At 36.1% G+C, this 23004-nt stretch overlaps 2 protein-coding genes across 2 annotated transcripts in view; one reads left to right on the top strand and one right to left on the bottom strand.

Moving 5' to 3' along the window:
• Positions 1–1245: 1245 nt before the first annotated feature.
• On the bottom strand, positions 1246–14809 carry BHMT2 (betaine--homocysteine S-methyltransferase 2). The gene is made up of 8 exons (XM_074288276.1): positions 14305–14809; positions 11963–12095; positions 10761–10852; positions 9207–9398; positions 7662–7809; positions 6311–6493; positions 4592–4820; positions 1246–2802 (listed from the first exon to the last, which is right to left on the bottom strand). The coding sequence occupies exons 1-8, from the start codon at positions 14335–14337 to the stop codon at positions 2721–2723; spliced, it is 1092 nt and encodes a 363-aa protein (XP_074144377.1). The 5' UTR covers positions 14338–14809; the 3' UTR covers positions 1246–2720.
• The window catches only part of DMGDH (dimethylglycine dehydrogenase), a 92051-nt gene continuing 83707 nt past the window's right edge, over positions 14661–23004 (top strand). Inside the window, exons 1-2 of the mRNA XM_074288262.1 lie at positions 14661–14779; positions 22331–22505. Coding sequence (XP_074144363.1) covers positions 14661–14779; positions 22331–22505 — 294 coding nt within the window. The remainder of the gene's footprint in view (positions 14780–22330; positions 22506–23004) is intronic.

Here is a 23004-nt window from a genome sequence, read left to right as displayed (position 1 = left end):
TTTGGTCTTAATTTAGATCCTCTGGATTCCTATATTGACCTCTCTCTCCTGGAGTTAGGTCCCCTATCCTGAATCTTTGAAGTTAGAGTGACAGATCTCCAAGACCTTCTAAGTTACATAAGGTCAAGGAGCTAGAGATTTTAAAGACTCTGGCAATCTAAATGGTCCTTGTGGGATTGCTACTACATTATTTCTTCTTCATTCTTGCTTTCCCTTATATAGAATCTTTGAAGAGTGTTTTTGACCTCTCTCTGCTGAAGACTTGTTCTCCTGAGTTGGCAACCCCTTTTCCTATAACTGGTAGACTTTTTGATTAATAATTCTGGAGTGAAAATGTTTTCTTTCAGCAGCTTTTCACTGGATTACTTAATTATTTGGTCTACTGTGATTTTCAGTTTTTTGCTGGAGCCAATTTTTGGGAAAGGGGCTTTCTATATAGTTCAAGCAGCCAACTTGACCAGATACTCTAACTTCCTTTCTACTCCCATTGTATCACTCCTAAAAGATAAATGCATAGCTTTTATTTTACTAGAAGTTCTCTCTCTCTCTCTCTCTCTCTCTCTCTCTCTCTCTCTCTCTCTCTCTCTCTCTCTCTCTCTCTTTCTTTGGAGTCCTCACAAAGAGCCCATAGGTATGACTCTCTGTTTAGGCAAGGCAGCTGGTGCTTTGGCATATTCCAACTTCTTGTGATTGCTGTTGTAGGTCTGTCAGACTTTTTCCTGACTCTCATCCCTAATCGGACATCTGATAATTTCTTAGTATCTTCTACATTCCCATGATGGTAAAACAAAAACTCTCTATTTCTCTTTTACCTGAGTGGGTTCCTCTCAAGCAGTTTGGTTGGAGCATCTCTTTGGTGTGTACTATTCTTTCAGCCAATTACAGTTTAATTCAGAGTTCACCTATCTTTATCAAATGACCAGAACACTTTATCCTTATAAAATTAATTGAAGACTTTTGATATCTGGTTTATACATAAAAGACTTTTGATATTTAGTTTATACACATGATTGATTCAACCCTTCCATTATCTTAATTGGGGTGGGAGAAGAACCCCCTACTGTTTCAAGTGACTTATATACCACTGTTAATGATTTGATCATAGAAAATGTTCTACATTAAATGAGAGTGACTAATGCAGAAAGGTCTTTTTAAAAAGAGCGCAATGTAAACTGGTTAACCTTTGGACAAACACCAAGCCAACAAATAACAAATTTGTTAATTAGGAGAGAAGACATTTGGTTCTATCTCTTTTTCTTTTGCCAACTGGATAAATTTTAACATTAACAAATCATAAAGTAAACCAGGCTTTACTCACCTCTTTTCTCTAACTACAATGGGGGAGAGGTCAAGTTAAGAGGCTTAGACAGGGGAGTTTAGACTCTATTCCCTTCACTTCCCACCTCCTTTCATGTTTTGTCTCAATTTCATTTTCCAGTGTGATTTCCAGAATACAAGAGACTAAACCATTCCTAAAAGTAGCCTTAATTTCCCTTACCAGCCTAAGGGTGGCTGGGGTCCTTCCATGCTTCCTTCTCTTTATGTCACTGATTGGTATAATTTGGCATGGGAGCAAGAGCAACCTATGTAATTACTCTTTCTTCTGACTATATTGGCTGTTGAGCACTAGGGGTTGGGGTGGATGACAGGCTGGTTAAAACATGGGGAAACATAGAATGAAAAGCATGAGTGGGACACAGTAACACTTCCCATCCTGCCATTATGCAAGGGCATTCATTACAAACTACCTAACATAGATGGTCCTTTCAGGTTTTTCCCTTAAATATTTTTGTTCTTTCATGTTCCAAATACCCATAGCTGAAGCTGCTAAATTTCCCTATTTCACTCAACAATTCCATTTTCCAAAGTCTTCTGTTGTATTAATCTCCCAGAATTAGTTGTGGTATTTGAGAAGGGGAATACATTTCTGTCCTCCTAATATTTCCTCCCACTAGGATTTCTGCCTGCAGAAATCCTAGAAGTAGCCCCATATCTCCTCTCTAAACCTAAGCCTTGCTTGTCTCCTTCATAATGCAGAACAACCCTGGAATCCTCCTTGGCTAGAGCATCTCTACTTGTCTTGACTTATGTCTTGACACTGGATTCTGATGACTGGAAGAAAGAGGAAGACTTGTACAACTCTGCCTCATTTAAATCCAATTTACATGAAAGTCAAGACATCATCCTCATTATGTCATTAGTTCTCTTTGAAAATGAAGAACAAACAATAACAATAACTGCAAACTAATGTCTAAACAGAAATGTACTGCTTTCTAACAATTCCCAAATTTTATAATTATGCAAATACTTATATAATTCCAAATCTCTTCTGGAGAAAGGAGAGAATCATTCACTTTGATTAGAAAACCTTAGTCTTTCTTGAAAATGGGTTTGTGGTTGGGCTTCAGGAGCACCTCTGAGGTTTTTCACACTTCTCCCTTCTTGGCCCAGGCAAAATTTTAAAAGGGAATCAAAACATGTTTCAACATTAGTAAATACTTTTTAATGGAGGTTTTTAAGGAAAATTTTCTGGCTCCTGGCTCAGGAAAAATTTGTCAGGCCTTTTGGAAAATTAGAGAATGATAAACTTTGTGGTCCTGACAATAAAGACTAAATGCAATTCATGTGGACTAGACTAGACAAGAAAGACTTCACAGAGGAGAAGACACTGAGACAGAACCTCCTGTTGCTATTTCAACTCAGCTATTCCTCTGGCATCTTCAGGCATCTGATTTTGACAAAGAAGGAAAATATGGCCTTCCTGAAGCTGGCAACAGATTCTTCCAATACTCCTTTTGGGCCCTGTGGAAAGATAAAGTCACACTTAGAATTTTGAACTAAAGAACAAAAGTTCAATTAAACAAACTGTCTGTATTGCTCTGTATACTTAATAATTTTATATAGGAAAAGGCAATAGAGGCTAAGGAATTTCTGCTATCAGAGAATATCTATTAACACAACTTAAAAGAGGGGATTAGAAATTATATTTAGGAGAAAGTCTTGAAAGTTCTTTAGAGAATGATAAGTCTAACCCTCATTTTCCTCATTTTAAAAAGGAGGAAATTGAGACTCAGGAATTTTCTAAAGTCATATCAATTAGATATATTTTTGTTTCCTATTGAGATCACCTTATTTAACTGCTTTATCATAATTAGCAAACAAGAATTTACTTGAATTTTACAAAATTTGGTGGATTACACATACTGTAAATCTTAACATTATGATAATATGCATCAAGACAAAGATCTTATCTGATGTAAGAAAGCATTATCATTTATGATTTTCCTGCCAACCAAAGGCTGACCAAGATGCTAATCTCCTATTTACAGAGAAAGAAGAATAGGAATATAGCACAAATTCTTAATCAGGGGTCTGTAAACTTGCCTTTTAATTATTTTTGATAATTCAATTTCTATATATTTTGTTTCCTTTGTAATCCTATGTATTTTATTTTATGCACTTAAAAACATTATTCTCAGAAGTAATCTATATAATTCATTCAAACTGCCAAAGGGGGTCTATGACTCAAAAAAGGGTTAAGATCCCCTGTTATAAAATTTTATGATTAAAGACCTTTGGGTTAAAATATAGTTTATGTTTTCCTTTCATCTACAATAACAGGTATGCAATAAATATTTGTTGATCAAAAAGAGAGAAGATACCTGGTTTACACAGGTATCTGATTTACAAATAAATCATAAAAATCTGGAATTGTCAGTTAACAGGGGAGTTCAGGGGCAGAAAAAAATCTGTTTGGCCATTAGTGAACAGTATAAGTTACAACTTTAATAAATGAAATTTAGTGTTTTTGAAAATTTGTATTTTAAAAATCCATAAAAGATATTGACTGAATTATGTGTGTTCAGTAAGTTTTGTAATTAGTAAGAAAATTTGCTGCTTCTACCACTTAATTTATTTTGGTAATGGTATATCAATTATGAAATGCAGAGTGAATAGTAGATAGAATACTGGACTTAGAATGAAGAAGATGTGAGTTCAATTCTTCTTTCTAATAGATAATGACTATATGGAGTCTGGAGATCCAATCTGACAACTCAGGTTAGAGAAAAGTATCCTTCCTTTCCTCCTCTCTTCTTCTTTTCCTTCCTTCCTTCCTTCCTTCCTTCCTTCCTTCCTTCCTTCCTTCCTTCCTTCCTTCCTTCCTTCCTTCCTTCCTTCCTTCCTTCCTTCCTTCCTTCCTTCTTTCTCTCTTTCTTTCCCTTCCTCTCTCTCTCTTCCTTCCTTCTTCTTCTCTCTCCCTCTTCCTCTCCTCCTCCTTCAGTAAGATATTTTTGGAGTTTAGTAATTAGATTTTGTAAAGTGATTTTATATTAAGAAACTTAAGGAAAGTGTGAGTTGGGGCATTTAGGTGTGCAGTGGATAGAATGATGGGTCTGGTATCAGTAAGTTCTAAGTTCAAATCTGGCCACAGATATTAGCTATATGACCCTAAGCAAGTCACTTAACTCCATTTGCCTCAGTTTCCTCATCTGTGAAATGAGTTGGAGAAGGAAATGGCAAACCACTCCAGTGTTCATGAAAAGTAGGACACAATTGAAATGACTGAACAACAGCAAAATAATATGCTTACCTTGCTCTAACCCAGGGCTTGGTGTGCATGCTCAAACTACTCCCCCAGCTGCCATGCTTTTCAGAAGCATCAGGCAGGAAGCCCCTTTCAGGAGCCAGCTCCTCTGCTATTGCTCTGATATGATAAGGTTCAAATCCACAACAGCCTCCGATGTACCTTATACCCAAGTTGTAGGCTTCCCTGGCATATTTTTGAATATCCCATCTGGTAGCAATTCTAGGTTCGAGACCTATAATGGAAATAAAAAGGAATAGCTGCAATTACAAATACATCCCAAATGTAACCTAAGACTTTATTTTTTAGTAAATATCTGATAAAACTATTGTTATTGAAGCAAAAGAATTATTTCTATTATAGAAAATATATAATTTCCTATATATAAATAATGTATATTAAAATATATACATATATAAAATAAAAATATATAATATATAAAATATATTAAACTATATCATACATAATACACATAATATTATAAACATATATGAATATATAAATAATATATAACCCAATATAAATATATTTTTCCATTATCTTTAGAACTTGATAGTGTTTTTACACTAATCTTGGGACATCTAGGTGGCACAGTGGATAGAATATAGATATGGAGTCAGGAAAACCAGAATTCAAATCTGTTTTCAGGCTCTTCCTAGCTATATGTCATTGGGAAAGTCACTTAACCATGCTTGTCTCAGTTTCCCCAACTGTAAAATGACCAGGAGAAGAAAACAGAAAAACAATTCGATATCTCTGCCAAGAAAACCCCAAATAAAATCACAAAGAGTTGGAAATGACTGAAAAAGTCTGTTTTGGCTTTCTTTGTGCAGAGGGTCTTGTGGCAGAGAGATTTATCAGATGGGTAATTCAGGACAGAGCTTTTCAGATTCAAACGAGAATGTTGACTGTGAAAGTGGAAAGAAAAGGAGAGATGAAAGCCATATTTCTAAGTCAGATATTGATGTAAATATCTGGTTGGATGTGAATGGGAGACTTCATGCTAGTAAATTTCTCCTGGCTCACCATCTTCCAATTGATGTTCTCCTGGAACCAATTTTCCACTCAAGTTCAAGACTAAACATACTAATGGAATATTATTATTCTATAATAAATCATTAGCTTGCTGATTTCAGAAAGGCCTGAAGAGACTTACATGAACTGATTCTAAGTGAAATGAGTGGAACTAAGAAAACATTGCGCACAGCAATAAGATTATGTGATGATCAACTGTGAAAGACTTGGCTCTTTTCAATAATGAAGTGATTCAGGCCAAATCCAATAGACTTATAATAGAGAGGACCATCTGCATCCAGAAGGAGGATTGTTTTTTTCTTTCTCATTTTTTTTTCTTTTTTGATATGATTTTCTTTGTGCAGCATGATAAATGTGGAAATATATTTAGAAGAATTACATATTTTAACCTATTTTGGATTACTTGTTGTCTAGGGGAGGGGGAAGAAGGGGAGAGAGGGAGAAAAATTTGGAATACAAGGTTTTACAAGGTTAATTGTTGAAACCATCTGTGCATATGTTTTGAAAAATAAAAAGCTATTATCAAGACTAAACATACTAGAACAGTTTTCCTTGAGTCTTACTGTAGTTAATATTAAACCTTTAACTTTCCTTGACCTCACATGATTAGTGGGACAGAATATAGCTGCTTATGCCTTACAGTTTTTACTTCAGAGGAAGTCAAGCATATATTTAATCAAGCATTCTCACCGAAAGGGTACTGTGGGAGGTCCACAAATCCTCCTTTACCACAGTCAGGAGTATGGAAGCCCAGTGACTGCACCATCAAGTGTGCTTTCAGACCAGAGGCCTCTAGGCCCTCTTTCATTAACTTCATAGTGGCCAAGCTGATCGATGGTCCAAAGCGGCAATTAACACCAACAATGGAAGCTCCTAAGAGATTAAACAAAAAACATTAGCTTTCCCTTTCACAATTCTTAAAGATTGAAGGAGGAGAGACTTTTCTACTAATGATCTTTCTATATGACAAATCACTTGCCCAAGGTCACACATTAAAATGGTATAAAGTACCATGGACCTCAGTTTCCACTTTTATAAAAAGAAAAAGGGTTAAACTATGGCTTGTAAAGTCCCTTGCTGCTGTGGATCTATAATCTGAGGTTTCCAGTCATATACCAAGAATTATTCTGAGGCAACCTGAAAGAGTACTGTAGCTTTGATTGGTAGCCAGAAAAATGGGTACTTTAAAACACTTCTTGATTCTAAAGGAGATACTCAATATATTCATAGAGGGAGATTAGAGATTGTGCCGGATGAGTTCACTATTAATTTTTAGCCTTATTTCCTGTGGCAGTTACAAAGTTAGTGCCGCACTCAGGAAATAAACTACTACATATCTTCATAAGGTCTTTCACACACAAAGAAACATTGAAGTTGCTCCCTGGGGCTTCTCCCCCCTCCACAGAAAGAGCTCCATCACACTTCATATTTGTAGCAAAGGAGCCAAGGTTTCTTCATGCAAAAAAACCCAAAAACCAAAAACCAAAAAACAAAAAACAAAAAAACAACAAAACAAAACAAAACAAAACAAAAACAGATGCCCTAGAAAATTGTTCAACCTTGCTGTGATTCTAGAGCTAGGAGTAATTAGTATGGTGGCTGCAGAAGCTGGAACAAGAGTAACAGACTTTAAACTTATGTTTTATATTTTCCAAGCCTAAACCCTAGGTGAAGGATAGGCTGTTATTATCATTTAGAGGGCACAACAATAACCAGATCAAGTCTTTTATCATACTAGATGTAAGATTCTGTGCCATGGGATAAACAAGAGTTTAAAGCAGAGTATAGATCGAAGGAATCGTTGAGAGGGAGTTCTACCATGCAAGAAGAAAAAAAGCACTAAAATAAGAGGCTGGAGGTGTCAAAGACAATCTTGTTAAGGGTTCATCATATTTTGATCTCTGATGCTATTTGAGGAGATAAAATTTTTTTCTTCCATTCCCTTTTCCAATTTCAAGACAAAGAGAAAAGTAACTTTACTAGCTTGAAAACCAAATTCCTTGGCTATTTATTATGCTAAAGATCTAAATTAAAACCTTACCTGCTTTGACCAGTCGAACTGCACATTCTCCAGGTGTTAGATTATGCATATCTCCCTCTGGACCAATACACATGGTAGCTGCTACTGGTTTCCCAGACTCTTTTAAGACTTCAACAGCCCACACAGCTTCTTCACAATGCTCAAAATACTGAAAGAAGTTTCACTTATTTCACTAACCCAAATATAAAGCAATTACTAAATATATCAAATAAAAAAACTTGGTACTCTAATTTAAAAGACAATAATAAAAATCTACCAAACAGGGATACAACAATGAAACTATTTTAGGAAGTCACCTGTACTCAAGAGCATTTATCTAAAGGTCAGTTTCTGTGAACAATGATTTTAATAGCTGTTAGAATAGTGCACCGAGTTTACATTCAGAAATTCTCCTTAGCAAGACCACAAGCAATAAATAAAAACAGAAACAACTAAATATTCTATGATGTCTAGATTGTGTGATAGGATAGCCCAACCCTCTGTTAAGGAATTAGGAAGAGGTGTGGGACATGTAAGATTTAGATTGGTAAAGATCACAGCACAATGGAAACTACCCTGACTCTAGAATCAGGAGAGGCTGGAACCAAATTTCAGGGGTCTACAAGGGCGTACTACATATGTGATCCTAAGTGTCCTAATCTATAAAATGGGTAGTTGTACTAGATGACCTCTGAAAATCTTGCTCTAATTCTTTTAAGGTATTGATTCAAAAGGAAATATTGACTTTTACAAATGTATTTACAATTACCCCTTCCACATCATTGAGTAGGTTGTGCAATCTGTAAAGACAGTTTAAAAATGTTTGGTCCTCTCTTCATACCAGAGAAGTCTGGATTATTATTAAAGATATATTGCATATCTATATATTTATATATAATATTCAGTATATTTTATTTATATTCATATGATATATTATATATTTCTATAATATTCATGATATAAAATATTAAAGTTATATAAAGTTGAATTAAAGATAAAATACATTGATATTATACAACACTGTATATAAATATATAGTATGCATTTCTGAATTTCTAAACTTTTTCTGTATTGTCTGTGGCTTCTGAAAAACTATCCCCAAAATCCCATTTAATTTCTTATGCTGATGCTTAATATAGCAATGAGTACAATGCCAACTCATAACTCCATGATGAGGAAGGTCGAAGTGTGGAAGGGATAACTGTGGTTTATCGTCTCCTTATGAATACCTTGCTTTCTGTGTTTAAGTTTTGGTCATATATTATGAACAGCATGAACAAAAGTTCTGTGAAAGAGGAATCCTTTGTCTTTTCTTCTTATCTCTAGTTCCTACCAATAATACAATATAACACTTTAAGGTTTGTAAAGGAAATTACCAATATACCTCATTTGATTCTTACAGAAACCCTTTGAAGGAAGTGCTATTATTAACTCAATTTCATAGATGAAGAAACTGAGGCAGATAGAGGTTAAGTGATTTCTGTAAGGTCATACAGTTAGTAAGTAATTGAGGAAGAATTCTAATTCAGTTCTTCCTGACTCCAACCTTTTTCCTTTACTGTTTACCTCTGCAATCAAGAAGTCCACGTTCTTTCTGGTAAAAATCTCTAGTTGTTGTTGAAAAATTTCTTTAATTTCTAGTTTATTCTTATGGCTTTTGTACAATGATGTTTTACTGATTCCTCCTGCTACCAAAGCATTTCCCTTTTCAGCCACTTCCCTGGCAAGGTCACAGGAAGCTTCATTTACATCTTTCCACTGAAAATAGAGAATACATATTTATATGATAGAATCAATGTTTTCTGTAAAGTCAAGGCAGATGAGAGCAGGATGGGAAAAGAGAGACGTACAAGAAGTTTGTTCAAAGTATAGGAGAATTAAATTTTTATCAAAACCTTTGTTTAAAGCTAAAATTGAAAGGTCAAAGTAGGAAAATTAGGTGAAAGAACCAAAAACAGTTTATATGAGCAATCAGAAGTTCAGAACTGTGATGAACCTTAGAGCACAATTAAACCAACTCCTTCACTTTATCAATAAGAGAGGCACCTAAGTGACACAGTGGATAAAGTATTGGCCCTAAAATCAGGAGGCCCTGAGTTCAAATGCTGTCTCAGGTACTTAACACTTATTAATTGTGTAATCTCAGCCAAGCCACTTAACCCCAATTTCCTTCCCCAAAACCCCAAACTCAAATGGTTGAGAAAATTGAGGACCACAGTGTATAAGTTATTTAGACAATGTCACAATTTATGACAAAAGTGGGATTTGAAATCAAGTCCTCTGATTTGAGAGGTAGTGTTTTTATTTTATTTTATTATTTTTATTATATTGCATTATATATTTTATTTCATTCTGATTTTTACAAATGCCAAATAAAGTTACCATTTCCATATATATATATGTATGTATGTATGTATATTAGAACAAAAAGAAAACTGAACATGTTATGTACAGCTCATTTTTTCTTTTACAATAAAACATATATTCAATACATAACTTTCAAGACTGTACTGTTTGTGATTTTTTTCTGCACTTTTTTCTATTTTCTTCTTTGAATTTAAAAAATGTTTCAATGACCCTCTTTTCTTTTTTTTCTTCTTTTTTTAAAGTTGATCTAACCCCACCCCTCTTTTTCTTCCCATTCTGCCCCCAAACTCCACCAAACCAAACCCTTGCAACAAATAAACAGAGTCAATAATTCCCAATACTGGCCACATCTAAGTCTTATTCTGCATTGTGAGTCCATTAGTTTCCTGACAAGAGGAGGATCCCATGCTTCATCACTGGTCCTCAGAAAGGGGTAGGAGCTGTTACGCTATTTCAGTGAATGGAGACAAATGAAACGAACTGAGGCAACAACAATAAAAGAAAAGAATCCAATTCTCTGCTTTACTGTAAACCCAAAGAAGAATGGCATGATGCTTCTAAAATGCCTTTTAATCCCTCTTTCTAATCCCCAATTTATAGATTGTCATTTATTAAAGAATAAAAAGGTGGGGAGGGAAAAGTGTATAAAATTTTTGCATGGGAAATGTAAATATAGAAGAGCTCACTTGTAAAGGTTTTCAGTGAAAAGATATTTGATTTCAGGTTGAACCATTTTTCTGCTTCCTAATTTACCTTGCTTTCCAGATTGTTCTTGCCAGCAAAAAAGGTAAAGGTCTGCATGACATTGGATCCAGCTCTCAGATACTCCATATGAAGCTGACGTACTGTAAAGGTAAAGGAGGTTTTTAAAAGAAAACCAAATAATAAACAGAAAACCACAAGAGCATGTCCTCAATCCATTTTTATTTGCCATTCATTAGTTAGGTGTGACTAGTGAATGACTAACTTGGGAATCACCTATTTGGAACCTAATATTTATGAAAGACTTCAGAAAAAGTAATAAGAACATGCAGCATTAATAGGAAGGGATAGACAAGAGGCATAATTTGGATGGTTTTTGATATCCATGAATAACATTGATTGCTGTAGTCCTAAACTACAAGAGAATATTAATATGAAGAATAGGATAAATTCAATTATCATCAGATTTGTATAACCTTTCTAAAGCAAAATGAGTGAGGAAACAATTACTTGGATGTCAGGTTATTTTTGAAATATTTTCCCTCTCAAAATTTTTTTCACCAATTCCCACATTTTTTATGAAGCCATCTTTGGATTTCTCAAAGCATTTTATATAGAGCTTTTCTATGAACTTCTTTGGTTAGCACAATTACTTGTGTTCTTGTCTTATGCCCCATTAGACTGTTAGCTCTCTGGAAGCAAGGAGAATCATAACAGATTTAGAGCTAGAAGGAATCATAGTCTTTTGTTCCAATCCTCTAATTTTACTATGAAGAAACTGAGGTCTCAAACTGATAAATGACTTGTAAAAAATCATATGGGTAGCAAGTAACTCAGCTGGGAGCTGAAGTCAGGTCTGCTAACTTGCAATTCAGGGTTCCAATCTCATTGTTTTTTAGTCCTTCCCATATTGCTCCCTTCTGATTTCTTCTTTGTATTCTTGGAATCCTTCATATAAGCATTTCATAAATATTTCTTGATAAGAAGTGAATGGGATTGATACGTATCACCTTCAATTGTATTTTTTTTTACATTTTGTATGAAAATAAATTTAATATATCTATATATGCTTATAGCATATGAACACATATTTATAACACACAATTATAATATGTGTTATGTAATATATTTTTTATGCCATGACAAATTCAGTAAGATTATTAGAGAACTTGAAACATCTCATTGTTTAAAGCAAGGCAGAACAAAGTGTCATGCAGAAAAGAACATTTTTAATATGTGATGATTTGATTAACCTGCTTCTGGGTACTCTACAGATGCTTCTGGGGTCCAGAGACCAGCTTTCACATATCCCCTCTTCTCAAGGGTAAAGACAAAACTTCCATCACCAATCACAACCTCTCCACTATTCAAACGCTCTAGAATGCCCTAAAAAGAAAGAAAAAGTGTTTATTTTTATTTTTATTTTTAAAGACCTTGGAGAACACTTATTTTTAGAGAACACAGCATGGATAACGATTTTGCAACAGAAACTGAGGAGGAGGAGTAACTAGACAGGTAGAGGGAGAACCAGGAGAACATACTGTCACAAAACTTCAAGGGGGAAAGAATATTTAGAATAAGGTGGAGATCAACAGTGTCCAAATACTGCAGAGAAGGAAGAAGATGAGAATTGAGAATGAAACATTAGATTAGCAATTAAAAGATGATTGGTAAACTTGGAGAAAGTAATTTCAGATGAGTGATGGAAATTAGATTTCAAGGTATAATAGGTCAGATGGAATCCCTAGTAATTTAGGTTCAATATTGAGTGGGAAAAAAATATTTGTAGGAAATTCCAAAACAAAAGGAGGTTTATTTACTTAGAGAATTCATAACAAAAATATAGCAGTTAGGTTGGGTAAATGTGATCCTCCTTTTAATTTAGATATATGTCTGCTCAGCAGGGCTGCTTATGAAACATTTTTTGATCTTGCATCTGAAATAGTCCAGGCAATAAAGACCCAGGACAGCCAAGGTAATTGCAATTTAGACAGCAGTTTATTTACCAGCTGGGACGGATCTCTGGATTGAGTTCCCTCCCGAACCCAAGTAGAGACAGGCTTATAAGCAATTCTCATTCTGCCTTACGGTTACAAATTTTGGGAATCACTGATACAGTTTCTTGTTTACAATGGGGAAGTGTCTGGACGAGAGTGAGCACACAAAGAAACCTGTCAGCATGTTTTGTAATGTTGTCTTGACTCTGTTAGACACACACTTCTCGGAAAGTCTAGGGTCTCATGAACTGGAGAATGGGGCCCAATCTGAACATAACACTTTCCTTAATTTAGTTTAAGCAACATTTTCCTATAAGCCTGAGGCTCCTTGACCCAAGGATGAGGGGGCCAGTCTTTTGTCCATTTCACATCCAACTCAATAATCTTTCCAAGCCTAACAGATGACATGTACATAGAACTTTAAGATTTGCAAAATGATATAGTTGAACCTCACAATAGCCCTTCAGAGATAGATATACTACCCATTTTACAGATGAAAAAATAGGAAGTAAGATAGTTAAATACTGTCTCTGATATTAAACATATGGACAAACAATGAGATATTCAATCAAGATTGTGGATTTATTTTCTAAAGGATGCTAAATTTTTGACTGAATAAATAACACATCATAGTGAATAAATGATACAATCCTACAATAGCAATGAAATGACCGGTGTTTTACTTCAGGAAACCCTAATAAGGGGCTTCCTATATAAGGAAACCCTGTTCTCTGAGCAGGTTTGAATGAAGACACTTTAACATGCGAAAACTCTGAAATCCTGAAAACAATGAGAAAGGAGAGAAGGTGTGAGAATCTCTGGGCTCTGATAAGATTCAAGTGTTCCTAGCAGGTTTTAAGAAATAGCCCATTTTGGGGGGAGTGGCTTTTGTAGACAATTGGGATTAAGTGACTTGCCCAGGATCTCACAGATGGTGTCCGAGGTCACTTTTGAACTCGGATCCTTCTGACTCCACTGAACCGTCCAGCGCACCTAACTGCCCAAACGACTCATTTTCTAAGTTCATCTCATCTTTCCTGTAAAAACAATTCCCGACCTCATCCTTTCTAAATTTCTGTACTGACTGGGACAAAAAGAGGGTTAAACCTTTACGGATGTGATCAAATTTTTGCAATTTAATTGGCGTTCTCTCGAGATTTTAGTAAAGGAAGTTCCATTGTGGGGCGAAACCGGGAGTTCGGGCTATGCGTTGGGGATACAAGAAATCTATGGACTATAAATTCATAGAGGGGAGAGGGGGAGGGGAAGAGATGTATAGTGGAGTAGGAAAGGGTTGCACACAGAGCCCAAAGTCCATCAAGACACCTCAGGGGGTCTGGATTGATTGACGGCAATAATCCGTGTGTGTGTGTAGTGGAGATGGTGGTGGTGGGCAGAAAGAGTTAAACCGAGGGAGAAACTCAGAAAGACAAGAGATAGAGACAGGAAATCTCTTCCTTATTCCCCTCCCCTCCACTCTCCCACCAAGAAACACAAGCAACTGACAGACAAGTTAGAGATAGAAAGACGAAATGACAGCTGGACGGACGTACAGACAAACAAAAAGCATAAGCTCTTTGGCTCCCCACAACTCTCACCTTCTTCACCCTTTCCCCCCCTACACGTGCCATCTCTTCACTATTGGGACAGAACTTGTCCAGGAATTCAGAGGGCAAAGTGGCTGTCTTGCCGCTGAAAAGTAGTTGGAAGGCACGGGGTGTCTGGTCATCTCCTTTCTCCCGCCCACGTCCGGATAGGGGTGGGTCTTAGGTCAACCTGGGGGGTTGTTCAGCACCAGTCCCGGGCCGAACCGCAAGCCGCCCCTAAGGAGCCATTACCGGAACGGGGGCGCTTGATTGATCAGAAACGTCCACGATCATTGCTTGAGGAACCACCTGGGAATTGTTAGGGGGCTGCACGTGTCCTAAAGTCAGCCTGTCCTCCTACCCAAGCCATGTTTCTGGGTAGCCTGAGACAACTGAGGTTTCAGTTGCGAAAAATAGAGTCCACCTTGACCCCGGGCATCCGGCTGCGGTCAGTGTGTAGCAGCAGCGGGCTCCCCTTCCAGGAAGGGTGAGTGCGAAAGTGTGGAGGCCTGGGTCTGCTTGGGACTGGGCTGGAAAGGGAGGTGAGAGGTGAGGGTGGTATGGTAGTGTCGGATAGGAAAGAGCTGGTGTTCTAGTTCAGACTGGTTCTAGAAGGCTGAATGAAGTGGCAGAGAAAGGAGAGATGGAGCTGTCCAGCTCCTGTGTCAGTTTTTCGTTTCTAAGCACAACTATAGGATTTAATGCTGGTTAAAGCGTCTTTGCTTTTTAATATTGCCATTCTTACAGGTCAAGAGCCTTTGCTTTATGAAGTGCCACTTAGCTCAGATTACAGTTTAATTGAATTTAATGCCCCTAATCGAAATAACAAGTGCATTCCCAGAGACCAGTATCTGACATTTCCTTCCTGTGTGGGCAGCTTCCAGTGAGCATCTGTCAGCATCTATCAGTAACAGAAAGACATCTTCTTTACGACTTAGACTCTTAGCAAGTTGTCTGAAACACTGATAGCTTAGCTGGCTTGCCCAGAGTCAGACATGCTAAGTTTCAGAGGTGGGATTCTTCCAAACTCTCAGGACAGCTCTCTGTCTCTCTGTCTCTGTCTCTGTCTCTGTCTCTGTCTCTGTCTCTGTCTCTGTCTCTGTCTCTCTCTGTCTCTCTCTCTCTCTCTCTCTCTGTCTCTCTCTCTCTCTCTGTCTCTCTCTCTGTCTCTCTCTCTGTCTCTCTGTCTCTCTCTGTCTCTTTCTCTCTCTCTGTCTCTCTCTCTCTCTGTCTCTCTCTCCTTTCTCTCTCTCTCTCTCTCTCTCTCTCTCTCTCTCTCTCTCTCTCTCTCTCTTCTCTCTCTCTCTCTCTCTCTCTCTCTCTCTCTCTCTCTCTCTCTCTCTCTCTCTTCCCCCCTCTCTCTTCCCCTCTCTTCCCCTCTCCCTCTCTCTCTCCCTCCATTACCCCACAATGTCTGCTGTATGCAGCCAATCAACAGTTGTTGAGTTCACTACTAAGAGTGAAATAAAGATTTGGCAAACATGAATTTATTACTGTTGAAATGATTACTTGTTGGCAGTTAAATAAGAATATTTATGCCCACAAATCCCATTTTGGTAACTGCTTTGTTATATTAGCCAGATAATCATAAAGTCTCTGTTTTACTTTGTGCTGTGTAAAAACACAGCTGTCTTTTCAGATGACAAATGATGTTTATTTGGGAGGGTGGTTAGAAGTGACAAAAAAAAAAATCACAAAATATGGCATAGATGGAAGCAGTGGAGTATGGTGCAGCTTTGGTGAGAACAGTAGAGAATTCCAGGCTGAAATGTTGTTTGCTATATGATTTGTGAGTGAGTGAATCACTTGGGTTTTAGTTTCCTTATCTGTAAAATAAAGGGATTGGCTTAGTGGTTTTCTTATAGCTCTAAATCTGATGCTGCTGTAACAGACAAATGACAAGTTTTCATCCTGTTTGAATAGAAAAGGCTGTATTTGTATTCCTGAATTTAGATTTCCCTTGTTTGTCTATAAATTAATCTGGCCAAAATCCTTACAAAATTTTAGAAAGGATATAAATCCCATTTTGATTTAATGGGCAGATAGCTTTACAAATCTCCAATAGAATGTTGTAACACAGAATACTATTTGGGAATTAAGAAGGGAGAAAAAGCATTTGTTAAACATTAACAATGTTTTAGGCATTTAGGCAGTGCTAAGTGCTTCTTCCCTTGATGTTTACTACAACTCCATTGAGATGGATGTTATCTTTATCTCTCCCACCTTTTTATTTTATAATCAAAGAAACTAAGGCAGAGGTTTAAGTGTCTTGCCTACACCTAGTAAGTATCTGAGGCTAAATATGAACTCAGCTCTGCCTGACTTCCGACCCAGTGCTCTATCCATTGTACCACCTATCTGTCAGGATTGAGACCAAGGTTATAGTCCAAGCTTTTTTGCCTACTATGCCAGGGGATTGGATAAATTGTTTGCTATCTCTGTGTCAAACTTTTCATATTTGTAAAATGAGGGGGTTGAACATGATAATTTCTGAAATTAATTTCAGTTCTGATATTCTTTATTTCTATATTTCCACTGAGAAATACACATGACTGTGGCTTAAATATTAATCTGTTATGGAAAATATCCAGTCCACAAAAACATGGAGCACGTTGTTTTGGTTCAAAGTACAAAAGGAGATGATAAAAAGTTATAGTTTAAAGAACAAATAAAGGAATGAAGAAAAATGGATCTTTATATTGAACACTGTTGTATAGGAGAGAGATAGTGTGGTATAAAGTTCTCAGAGTAAGAAAATCCTGGTTTTCTTCTGACACGTCAGTTATTTGACCCTGAAGAAATATTTTATTTTATTTTATTTTTAATTTATAGAATAAAATGCATTTCCATAGCATAGTACAATAAAAAAAATAAGTATACATGGAACTGTAAGCCTACTACTCACAACTTACTATTCCTTTAAAAAATACAATAAAATTATCACATAAATTTAGTTTTTTCCTTCACCTATCCCCCAAAGATAGCTACCATTAGATACAAATTGGCATTATGTATGCATATATGTATATGTATACCCATATATACACACACATATGTAAAATTACTCTATACATATTTCAATTCATCAATTCTTTTTCTGGATGTAGATAGTATCTTTCTTCATATATCTTTATAATTAATTTGGGTATTTGTAATAGACAAAATAACTTATTCACTTAAAATCATTCTTAAAACAATATTGCTGGTACAATATATTCAATTGGTACAATATATTTTGATTCTGCTTTTTTTGTTCATTATTTCATGCAAGTCTTTTCTTAGTTTTCTAAAATCATTGAGCTTGTCATTTCTTATAGCACAATAGTACTCCATCATTATCATATACTACATTTATATTCAGCCATTCTCTAGTTGATAGACAACCCTGTAATTTCCAATTTGCCATCATAAAGAAAGCTATTGTAAACATTTTAGAACATATAGATTCTTTTGCTTTTCCCCTAACTATCTTTGGAAATAGACCAAGTAGTGGTCTTGTTGGGTCAAATGGTATAATGCAATTTAAGATTTGGTACTGCTAAAGTCCATGGACTTTACCAATGTCTCCAAATGGATAGAATGCTCATCAGTTGGAATGTAACAGGAATCCTTTTCTTTATCTTTTGCAATTTTTTAAATGCTACGACAGTAAAAATTAAGTTTCCTAGATCCCTGCTCCTCCTTTTTCATTCCTTTATTATGCAGTTCAGAGAATAACCCCATTTTAGTGGTCTAGACCAGGGCTTTTTAAACTTTTTCTACCTAAGACCTCTTTTCACCTGAGAAATTTTTATGCACCTTCAGGTATATAGGCATACAAATAAAACATTTACTGATAGTAAATAATAATTTTGTAACCCCCGCATTCAGTTATGAGACCCCCATATGGGGTCATGATCCACAGTTTAAAAAGCTTTGATCTACACTTCCCTATTGGCCGATGATGAGTCAGTCTCTTATTAGTGTAGCACAATTCTTTGTCTTAAGTCTGTAAACCTTTGATCCCCAAAGGGTAGGATTTGTATTTAAAGGGCACATTTCCATGCTGCCCATGGGATTAGGAGCAATGGAAATTGCTGTTCCCTGTTGGTATCTGTTTTCCTTCCAAACTACCCCTCCTGTGTGGGTCACTCTGGAAGAACAGCTCTCTCTGCTTTTGCACTGCAATACTTTATACACTAAGACTTTAATGGATCTATGATTATAGTTTATTCCCTATAGGTCATAACCCACCTATGCCTTGTCTGTGTAATTCTCTGCCATAGATACTGAACAGAGGATCTATTCAGAATGCTAAAGGCTGTCTTCTAAATCTTCTTATATCTCATTGAAAAAAAAAATCCGACCAGGGATCATAAATAATAGTATGGGAAATAACAGTGTGTGAGGTCAGCAGAAATGTATATAAATAAGTAGTAGATAGTAATGGGTGGTACAATTTATTGTTGTTGTTGAGTCATTTCCATTATGTTTGAGTCTTCATGATCCCATTTGGGTTTTTTTTGGAGTGGTTTGCAATTTTCTTTTTCAGCTCATTTTCCATATGAGGAAACTGAGGCAAATAGGATTAAGTGACTTGTCCAGGATCACCTAGCTAGTAAGTGTCTGAAGATGGATTTGAACTTATAAAGAGGAATTTTCCTGATTTCAGATCCAGTACTTTATCCACTGTACAATACAGATCAAGGCTTCTTAAACATTTTCCATTTGCAACCTCTTTTCACCTGAAAAATTTTTATATGATCCTGGGTATATAGGTATATAAAATAGTTATATAAATCAAACATTTACTGATAACAAATAATAATTTCATGGCCCACATATTCAGTTGCAAGACCCCAATTGAGGTCATAATTCATAGTATAATAAGCTTTGCCAGAGAGCACTGGAATTGGCATTAGGAAGATGTGAGTTCCAATGCTATCTCAGGTGAGTGAGTCTGGACACGTTTTTATTTTTAACCTATGTCTGCCTCATTTATAAAAATGTCAGGTTCCTCATCTATAAAAATGGAAGTAATAATATCTAATAGGATTGTTGTGTATAAATAAAATTATATTTGTAATTTTTTGCCAACTTTTAAGTGATACACAAATGCTAATTCTTATTAAGGAAAATAGTGATGTTCCATTTCAGTTTGACACCTTAAATTAACGTTTCTATCATCCTTATATACTCAATCATTTCCCATCTTGCCACTGAATCTAAATGGAAGGATGAGACATAGAAGAGAGGTTCTTCTGATTTCTGATGTCTCTGTGTTCAGATGACTTATTTATGCATCAAGCCCTAAAACATTATGAGACTTCAGTGAGATTCATATTGACTCAAAAAGTTTAAGTCTAACTATCTATACATTAAAACCCAGGTACTAAAAATGCTATTTGTAGACATTATGACATGTGATTTGGATACACAACCCAGAGAACCTATTCATAAATATGTTTATTTTGGCAATGTGGATAGACAATAAAATGGGCCCAGAATTGACCAGGAGCAGAATAGAGGGCTGAGTTGCCTCTGGGAAATTGCACAGGATTTTTAGTGATTCCACAATCATCTCTAGAGCAAGTGCCCATATTTTAAACCATAATAGTCCTAAGATAATGTGAAACAGGGAAGGGAAGGGAATAAATAATTATGTCAAATTCCATGCTTTTGTTGTGACTCTCCTTTATACCTGTAATATTCTTCTCCCTTACCTCTATTTCTTAGTCTTCCCCCAAAACTCAAATGCATTTTTCTGCACAGGGCTTTTCCCTGTTTTCATAGGGGCTGAATTTTCCCTTTTGACATTAACATACTCTCTCTCTCTCTCTCTCTCTCTCTCTCTCTCTCTCTCTCTCTCTCTCTCTATATATATATATATATATATATATATATATATATATATATATATATATATATATATATATATATATGTGTGTGTGTGTGTGTATGTGTGTGTGTGTGTGTGTGTGTGTGTGTAAATGAAGTTAGCAGAAATGCATGTGAATGAGTAGTAGATAGTGATGGGTGATACAGTTGATTTTTGTTGTTGTTGAGACATTACAGTTATGTTTGACACTTCATGATGGGTTTTTCTTGGCATGAGCGCTGCCATTGATTCTACATGCTGAGAAGACCTCTTCTAGCTTCTAGCTGAAATTCAACCCATTACCTGTTCCATTTTTTCTCATGATGTTAATTCATCTCTGATCATGAAAGAATAAACAGAAAAGAAAAAGGCACCAAATACTCAAAGTCATGTAATTACTAGAGATAAGGTAGATACTGCCTTCTCCACTTTATCCAGCTCACAACAGTTTGCATTTTGCTAGTTACAAGAAAAACAACTGAAGAAGTATGTTGATTTTTTTGTATATGTGAACTCAATTCCACCTGTAAAACCAATTAGAAAACTCCCCATTCCCATTTTAAAATTACCTCTCAGCCACTTATAGATGCCCAGATATTTCTCAAAGTTCTATGTATTGGATTGAAACCAGGCAGGGAATACTGAGTATGCTCTAAGTACTGAATCTTTATTGTCCAGTCCCCATTATAATATCCCACATTATACACAGTTATTTATATGTTGTCTCACTCTTCAGAATCCAAGCATCTTGAAGATAGGGACCGTTTTTTGCTTTTCTTTTTATCACAAGCACTTAGTATAGTTACTGACAAAGTTTAAGAAGAAAGAAAAGGAGGAAAGCAGATAGGCAGACAGAAAGGAAGGAAGGAAGGAAGGGATGAAGGAAGGAAGGAAGGAAGGAGAGGGAGAGAGAGAGAAAAGAAGGAAGAAATGAAGGAAAGAAAGGAAAAAGAGAAAAGGGGGGAAATTCATTTATTAAGCATTGCTATATGCCAGGCACTGTACTTAGAGGAAGGAAGGAAGGAAGGAAGGAAGGAAGGAAGGAAGGAAGGAAGGAAGGAAGGAAGGAAGGAAGGAAGGAAGGAAGGAAGGAAGGAAGGAAGGAAGGAAGGAAGGAAGGAAGGAAGGAAGGAAGGAAGGAAGGAAGGAAGGAAGAAGGAAGGAAGGGAGGGAGGGAGGGAGGGAGGAAGGGAGGGAGGGAGGGAGAGAGGGAGAGAGGGAGAGAGGGAGGGAGGGAGGGAGAGAGGGAGAGAGGGAGGGAGGGAGGGAGGGAGGGAGGGGGAAAGAGAGAGAAAGAAAGGAAAAAAGAAAGGAAGGAAAGAAAGAAAAAGAGAAAAAGAAGAGGAAAAACATTTATTAAGCACTACCATGTGCCAGGCACTGTGCTAAGTACTATCTTATTTTAGCCACATAACAACTCTGTGAAAGATAAATGCTGTTATCACTTCCATTTTATCAGTGAAGAAAGTGAGTCAGATAGAGGGTAAGTGGTTGTTCAGGGTTACACAGCTAGTAAGTGAGGCTGAATTTGAACTCAGGTCTTTTTACATTAGTCCCAATGTTCTATTCTATTCATAGTGCCACCTATCTATCTCTAATTTTTTTATTAAAACTTTTTAATTTTCAAAAGATACGCACAGATAATTTTTCAACATTAACTTTTGCAAAACCTCGTGTTCCAATTTTCCCCCTTTCTCACCACCCCTTCCCCTAGTAAAAATATGTTAAATCCAATATATGCATACATATTTATACAATTATCTTGCTGCACAAGAAAAATCAAATCAAAAAGGAAAAAAAAATGAGAGAGAAAATAAAATGCAAACAAACAATAACAAAAAGAGTGAAAATGTTATGTTGTGATCCACACTCAGTTCCACAGTCCTCTCAGGGTGTAGATGGCTCTCTTTATCACAAGATCAGTGGAACTGGTCTGAATCATCTCATCAGAATTGATCATTGTATAATCTTGTTATCTCTATTTTTAAAAAGCATTCAGTACTTGATGGTTTTAATTAATAAACAATTGCTATTTACCTTGATTCTCCAAGAGTTAGATTGTGCTATACTTCATAAAATACCTGCTTCTTTGGTTTGCAGAGAAACATTTATACATAAAAAGTTATTTAGATCTATATGAAGGACTATGGAACATAAGTGACTTTTAAAATTATTTTTCAGAGGAGGAAAAGCACCTTCCTTTTCAGAAACAAGATGGAAAGACACAGCAGAGACAGTAATCATTGGAGGTGGCTGTGTTGGTGTGAGCCTAGCTTACCATCTGGCCAAAGCTGGAATGAAGGATGTGGTACTTTTGGAAGCATCTGAACTCACTGCTGGGTCTACATGGCATGCAGTAAGAAAAATACTATTAATCTATTCATTCATTCAACAATCATTTAATAAGCTTCTACTATGTTCAAGGCATTATACTAGAGGGAGATAAGATGAAGATGTGCATATATTTAAGATATCACTCCTGCCCCTATTACTTTTTATCATAAACTCATTTTATCATAAAATTACCTATAATTTATTTTCCCCTTTTCACTGTTTAGAACATGAAACTCCCAGATTAAACAACAACAATAACAATAATAAACAATACTTCTCACTATCAATGCAAGCAGATGGCCCCTCTGAAATTTACACACTTAACAAGGTGTCTAGGGCCACTAATATTTGAGTTTATCTGAGGTCACATAGTCAATATGTGTCAGACAAAATTTGAACCTACATCTTCCTTGACTCAAAGACCACTCTATTTCTACACAGACTTCATCAGACTAACAATCAGATAAAATCTATGGACCCCTTTTCAGAATGTTATTTAAGTCCACAGACCCAGGTTAAGA

The sequence above is a fragment of the Sminthopsis crassicaudata genome, chromosome 1 (assembly GCF_048593235.1).
Source record: "Sminthopsis crassicaudata isolate SCR6 chromosome 1, ASM4859323v1, whole genome shotgun sequence".
NCBI classification, from domain to species: domain Eukaryota; kingdom Metazoa; phylum Chordata; class Mammalia; order Dasyuromorphia; family Dasyuridae; genus Sminthopsis; species Sminthopsis crassicaudata.
Note: the sequence above shows the minus strand (reverse complement) of the source record. Positions and strands in the feature narration are given on the sequence as shown.

Excerpts from the sequence above, each read along its gene's own strand:
- BHMT2 (XM_074288276.1), bottom strand. The coding sequence starts at position 14,337 with ATGGCACGTGTAGGGGGGGAAAGGGTGAAGAAG. Across the intron at positions 4,821-6,310 it reads CCTCCCACAGTACCCTTTCG|GTCTCGAACCTAGAATTGCT; the intron begins GTGAGAATGCTT and ends TTTCCATTATAG. Across the intron at positions 2,803-4,591 it reads AAGCCCTGGGTTAGAGCAAG|GGCCCAAAAGGAGTATTGGA; the intron begins GTAAGCATATTA and ends ATCTTTCCACAG.